The sequence below is a fragment of the Pseudochaenichthys georgianus genome, chromosome 17 (genome assembly GCF_902827115.2).
Source record: "Pseudochaenichthys georgianus chromosome 17, fPseGeo1.2, whole genome shotgun sequence".
Taxonomy (NCBI): domain Eukaryota; kingdom Metazoa; phylum Chordata; class Actinopteri; order Perciformes; family Channichthyidae; genus Pseudochaenichthys; species Pseudochaenichthys georgianus.
The window spans coordinates 30872202-30879400 of record NC_047519.1 but is presented as its reverse complement, the minus strand read 5'-3'; the positions used below and the strand labels follow the sequence as shown (position 1 = coordinate 30879400).

The 7199-nt window shown below is 40.1% G+C and overlaps 1 protein-coding gene across 1 annotated transcript; it reads right to left on the bottom strand.

Moving 5' to 3' along the window:
- Positions 1-956: 956 nt before the first annotated feature.
- On the bottom strand, positions 957-6922 carry LOC117462599 (voltage-dependent L-type calcium channel subunit beta-2-like). The gene is made up of 4 exons (XM_034104872.2): positions 6716-6922; positions 6440-6535; positions 5627-5803; positions 957-4321 (listed from the first exon to the last, which is right to left on the bottom strand). The coding sequence occupies exons 1-4, from the start codon at positions 6920-6922 to the stop codon at positions 3602-3604; spliced, it is 1200 nt and encodes a 399-aa protein (XP_033960763.1). The 3' UTR covers positions 957-3601.
- Between the last annotated feature and the right edge of the window lie 277 nt (positions 6923-7199).

Here is a 7199-nt window from a genome sequence, read left to right as displayed (position 1 = left end):
AACTATTCCACAATTTAGGATTTTCCAGAGAGGGTTATTTGTGAATAAACGACCCTCCGGAGCGTTTGCAATCGACAGGAGCATGTTGTTTCTTACACAACCACTAGAGGGGCTACACTTTAAAACGTGTCTCTGGGTCGTGCTGAACAATCGACCTATATGGTCGTTTTTTGTAGGAGGACAGGCTGGTACATTTCTAATTGTGTAGCCTACTGTTAATCAAAGGATTCCAACCTCAACTCACCTGTGATTCCTTCGATAGACTTTGCTGAAAATGCAATAGGATACCATCTCTCTCGTCTCTCCACATGTACTAGATTACATTAACCATCCATTAATCCTAGTAGGCCTAGCGCTGTTTCACACTTTTAAGAAAACATTGAGAAATTGGGAAGACGTTGCCATGAGAACGAAATAAAAATTGAGATTAATTTCCTTGATTTTATATTCAGCAAATTAACCTTTTGGGAAATATTTTATTTCTTGTGTACATTGGACACAGACAGCAGGGTATTTTACCTAAATACAAAGAATGTACACTGTATGGTTTACACTAATTGGTGAAAGGTGCATAGAGGCCTAATCCTAATGCAAAGTGAGAGAAATTGCTCTATTTTTCTGAACTAAAAGAAATAATAACACATTGTAATTTCAGAATTCTAAAAAATAGGTATTTACTGTACAGACAACTGACTACATTATACTTTTGTACTTTCTACTATTGGTGTGTGTACTTAACTTCTACTCCCTTTCAGATTAATAATACAAATACATTATCAAAAAACAAACCATTATGTATTATTTACAGATTAGGGTTTTGTTAATCCTAAAAATTCACAAGCTAATCCGTAGTAGTTTATATAAAGTAATTTCAATTAGCAACAATTTTACCAATTTTGCAAGTGCTGACATCCTACAATAACATGTCAATAACCACCTTTTTTGGTTTATATTTTAATGGTTTTCAACAATGGAATGCATATTTGTCAAAATTAACATCTGAATGCTGTACAAAACAAACAATGAAAACAAAAAAGTTAAAGGATCAGAGTCACTTCAGTCCAGAGCAATCATTCACAGTAGGTCAAGTTCTATCAAACAGTGCAACAGGCTCTCTGGTTCTCCTTATATTTACCTAACAAGGCAATTATGAAGTATTTACAAATGCATAGAGGTTGTATTCAAGCAATATATTTTATCACAAGAAGATGCATAGAGTATCCAGCATATAGCAGGTCAGTGTCACCTAAAGATATGTCATGCTTCCACACAGCGCAAATACAAGTCAATAAATAAGCTTGAACAACATTTAGAAAAGTAGGAAGCAAAGTAAGATTTCCCTTTAATATCATGTAACAAAATAGTTTGAGTTTCCTTAATGTGTACAATGAATTGTTGTTTTTGGAAGATACACAGATTGTAACACATGGAGACAGAATGAGATGTGACACCAAAAGTCTGTTGTTTCCTAGAGTTTTCGAACCCTCTGCTACAACAAAGCTTCTCTTTGAATTCGGCTGCGGCCACACGAGGACGAAAACGGCTAAACGCATAGGATTAACGCAAACGCAATCGCAAACAAGCTTCCGTCCACACGCAATAGTTATCCGGATAGTGTCTGTCCACACGAGACCGCTCCGTTTAGCTCCAACCGCTGGAGAAGCTGCAGTACATATGCAGGAGCCTGTACGTGGCGCTGTAACTTCCTCCACAAAAGCAGCGAAGAAGCATGGTTGTCATGGTTGCCCTTCTGTTTATTCTCCGCGGTGGGGGCCGAGGGAACCGGGCAGAGTTTTTCGCCAGTCAACGTGTATTAAAGTTTAAATCTTCCGGACAAAATTATAAAAGTGCCGGTCAAAGGTCTTCTTTGTTATTTATTGAGCTTTAAAACAAATGAATAACGACTCTATATATTATAATAATAAAATAATATCTCTTTTTCCTCCCTCTCTTCGGACAGCGTCAGTGTCTGTCTCATGCAGCAGCTCATCCAGTAATCAGTGACCCGGCCGACTGTAAAAATAAACATATTTATAACTAGTTTAGGTAGTTTGAGAGGTAATTAAAATAGCTAAGGGTGATGATCTGACTTGAAGTGTGTGTTTTGCTGCAGCGGGAGGAGCTGCAGGTGAGCAGAGCTGCGTGTCTCTGTCCTGTCAGATTAGACTTCACTCGCGAGAGAAAGATAAATAATCTGAATTCAGGGTGCAGTTTACTTTGACGTGGGGGTGAGCAGCAGAGGTGGGGAGAGGCGGGGCTATTGCCTCATCATTATTGCTGTAGATGTTGCACAAACAACTGTAGCATGGTCAATAGCGTCCGGAGCACGATAGCAACTCTGCGATCCGCCATTGTTGTTGTTGTTGTTGTTGGTGGCGAAACACTTCAGCAATGGCGCGGGGTAAGCGGAGGTGAGCAGAAGAGGTGGGGAGAGGCGGGGCTATTGCGCAATCACTATCAGTGATCTGAAAATGTTCGGATAGGGCGTACACACGGAGCCGTTTGACCCCCCAGAGAGTTGCGTATGCCTTTCTATCCACCTTGGGACCCGTTATCGTTTCCTCAGTCGTTTAGTGCCGTATTCGGTCGTCCTCGTGTGGCCGACCGGTCTATATGACACTAAACAGTAACGCAAACGACCGAATTCGTCCTCGTGTGGCCGCAGCCTTAGTTTATAGAAACAACAGTTATAAATGTGTTCAGTGTACAGAAACCGAGAACACTTATTGATTAATTTCCATAATTTCTTCCTGTTCATCTCAAATCACAAGTTACTGTATTTAAGAGATGTTTTCTCCCGATAGCTTTTTTCCAGATAGGATGAATCTGCCGCTCACTTTTGATCTATTGTTCTATCCATTGATCTATCCATTAACAATTTAGTGTCAAATATCGACATCACAATTTGTCAGATGCCAAGGTAACATCTTCTCATATCTACTTTTGTGAGGTGAACATCAGGTAATGTCATTTTGGCTAGGTAAACTTGTGAAAAGTTTATTTTTAAAGGTAAATATACCTTAAAATCTTAACAGGTATATTTTTTGTCGAGTTAAGAAAGGGTTAGGCTAACCTATCCCTGTTTAATACACACTGAACTATATAACCTCATCAAAGTTGGATTTATTGCAGGACTTGTATATTAGATTGAATTCATTTTAGTTTGGTGTAACTAATAGAAACTCAAGAGTATTTATTGTGTTATCACTTTAAAACAAGCCCAAGATAACAAGAACATTTACTTGTGATCTTGACATAATGGATACAATAAAATTACTGCAACCTTGATTATTCTTGGCTTTTTGCGTGAACATTGGAAAATGTTGCAGGACCTTTGTATTTATCTTGTCAAATGTTTGTGCTTAAATACACAGAGATAGCGCCATATGAATAAGATGAAATTAAGACCGAGTGACAGTATGAATTTTGCTATAGAAAAAAGAAAGAAGGACAAAATGTGTGAGTGAGTGGCAGAGGGTAAAAATAAGAACAATTTAAAATGTCAAATGATATGAAGAAGAACACCCTGCCCAGGCCATTAGTGCATTATAACTTGAGCAGCATAAAACCATGCACCAAGCCACAGGAGAAACAACAGTCACTAGTGTATATAGGAGTCTCTGTGAAATTGCCGTGCCTCTCTGTCTCTATCTCTACCACCATCCCTATCTCTGTCTCTCTCCCTGTCCTTGTGTCTTTCTCTGTCTCTATCTCTGTCTCTATCTCTGTCCATGTCTCTGTCTTTGCCGTGGTAGTTGTGATGATTGTGTGCAGGATAGTGATCTGTGTGTTGTGTCCGGTGAGAAATATCCTGGTGACGCCTGTGCTGACAGTTGCGTTCATTGTGCTCCTGCTCATAGTCTTCTCTGACGTGTGGCTGGCTGTTTCCACGGTGTGGTTGTTGTGAGTGGTGATGGTGGTTGCTGTTGTGATGGTGGTGGTTATGGCCTCTGTGATTATAGCGTGTTGCCTCCTTGTCCTCCTCCACCACATCCTCCGCTTCCTCCTCCCTCTCCACGGGCAGGTGCCTTCGGGGAGGCCTCTGGCTGTACTCCCTGCTTGACCGTACTTCAGTCCCACTGGATGTTTGGTTGTGCTGGCCGTGGCTGTGATGCTCTATCCGGCGGTGGTGGTGGTTGTGATGGCGGTGGGTGTGCTGGGCTCTCTTTGGTTCATTCCTCAGAAGCCGCTCTTCCTCCTCTCTTTGGCCTTCCTCAGCTTTCTGCTCCTGGGCTGGGGCTGAGGGTTGCTCCTGGTCTAGATGGTTCTCACGGGAACCTTTCCTCTTGGCGGCAGCTGCCTTCTTGTTTTTGTGCCCATCCTGCAACAAGAAAATGCAATGATATGTCACATACGTGCATATAGCACTTATGAAGTAATCTAGCTATAACTTAAAAAAAATACTCGCCAAACACAATGCCTGTGTTTAAAATCACATACTAACGTGTTTCATACTACTGTACATACGTGTCTGTATGAGTATACAATTACAGTAATAGCCATTGCGAGTAAGAGCTACTGTTGAATTATAATAGTTTATCATACATTTGAATCAACATTGCCTCTTCCACTTAAATATGTTCCTGTATTTTCCAGTATTAATTTGTACTTAGTATAAATAAGGATGCAATTTCAAACACAGAAAATATGTCCACACACAAAGCAGCTGGCCCTAAAGCGCCTACTTTCACAATCACATAATAGACTGTATCACAGCAGAGCCAATTTGGATATTTTTGGATGATAATGCTGATTATGGGACTTTGCTCCACTTACTCATGGGAACAGACACATTTGCTTCCTCAGGCTTCTCTGCATCTGTTCTACTAACCCAGTAGCAGAGCTGTTGTAATGTGACTAAAATGGTAACCATTGTTTCAGCATTTGATTATAATCTCAAGGTGTCTGGGAAAAATATCGTTGTGTAATGTTCATTCAAGCTGTAAGCAGAAAACAAACTATAATGCCTGAGAGTTTTTAAAGAGAAAAAATAAAAAGTGTTACTTTTACATCATAAATATCAAAAGAAATAGGTGAACATTGTTCAGTGTCATTTAATGGAGATGTTACTTTCAGTTTAGTGTGCAGAGTTAGCAAATTGTGTCTAGCGCTCTGGTCAGATCCGTGGATTTAATAAGGTGGATAGTTTTTCACAGGAGAGGGTGAACAGAGAACGCTAGTCTAAAGTGAAGCTAACACCAGAACTGTGTGTTCATCTTTATAGAACAAATACACATAATTTTAAGCTAACTTGTAAAGATGCTACTCATCTCCTTAACTACGGTGAAGACTCAGCTACAGCAGAATTTGAGGGTATCTCACTCACCAGAGGTAGACCTATATCATTTCTTCACCTTTCCAGTGGAAAAGTATGAAGAGAAATGAAATGAAAATGTTAGATGAAAACAAATGCCGATGCAGCACACTGTGGAGTCTAGATAAAGTAACATTCCTGCTGAGCTCATCATTTACTATGCAAACAGTTTCCTCACATTCAGCAGATTGTCTGCACGGGTGGGATGAGTGGGATGAGAGGACAGTATGAAATCTTTGCAAAGGATTTTACACCTTATAACTTCTTCCCGTAGTTGTTTCCTATATGTTTGTATGTGTGTGTTTCATGTACCGCGGGTACTGCTGAAGGACTGGTGGGCAGTGTGTTCTCGACCAGCTGGGACACCAGAGCGTTGCCCGGCTCCATCTCTGGAGGATGAGTGGCTCTCCAGTAAGACTCCAGATAATCAGCAACATGCTCACAGGCATCAGTCAGCTGGTTCTCATCTAAGATGACGTCAAACATTTCCTGTAGGAAAGAAAACATTTGAACTGTAGGAAACACTACCCTGCAACACTTTTTATGTATAATTTTAATCAATAAATCAATACCATTATAGCAGAAATCGGGCAAGGCTTTAAAAATAACACAGTCTGATTTCACATACGTCTGTGATTAGGTCTTGCAATGACATTTTCATGATGAGATTAATTAAATAAGCTTATCTCTAGACTATGTAGTCTACACCATTAATTCAAAACATTGTTTTTTCATAATGTTATCATTCTGTTAGCTGTTGAATAATTTCCCATCATCATTATAAATACTAAATTCCCACCAAGATGTAAAACCCCCTTAAATGTCAGAACAGTTGGTCGTCACTGTTCTAAAAGGTAGCCATGTAACCACCAAAATTGTATTTTCAGTTTGATCTCTGTTTTCATCTAATTTCTGATCAGATGTTATCACTTTAACAACTTCATCTATAGAAACAAAGCCTAATGCAGCAATGCATAGTTCTGTGTAACAACTGAAAAAACTAACATCATTAAATTACTTGATAACAATCCATCTTTCCAGTCACTCACCCAGTCAATACTAAAAGCTAGTATTACTTAACAGAATCCAAGACATTTAACACACTGGCCACTAGATGGCACTCACCGACGGGCACTGGGCGAGCTTGTCTGCTGCCACCATCTGAACATTGAGATGCTTCGTCTGTGACTTCCCTCTTGTCTTGATCAGTCTTGTCAACACCTACAGAAGAGGAGGAGGAGGAGGAGGAGGAGGAGGAGGAGGAGGAGGAGGAGGAGGGGAGGAGGAGAGAAATTAAGCCCAAAAGGAAAGAAAAACATTTACGGTTGACATTTTACTGAAATGTGTTGGATGAGGAAACAGTTGGTCTAAAAGAAAGGGCAGGTCTCTGGTGAAGCTTACCTTTGGTGAGGAGATCTTGACATAGATAAGGATCGGTGCTAGGGAAGTCTTGGCCACCTGGAGCGGGTGGTTGATTGTGTCTGCATCGAGAATCACCAGCTGCAGGCTGCGGGCGAGCTCAAAGATACGCTCACCTCCCCCTGGATCTGAGCTGCAATCGCAGAGAGGAAAGGCACGACTTTGACACCTGAGGTCCAGGAAATCCATCAATCGCACACATTTAATTTCAATGTTAACATTTATCATAAACGGTGTACCTAAAATAATTGAATTACCAATTATTCTACAACATATAACAAAAAACTCAGGCTATGTTGAACATCTCAATTACAGAGTGGCTTAATTTACAGAAGTTCAGTGACATTGAATAATCTGCCATCTCATACTTTAAAATGTGCTCATTTGTACAATTAAAGAAAGCTGTTAACGGTTTGATTTTTGTCTCTGCAATATTATGCTTATGGATTATCTGTGTAAACTGCCC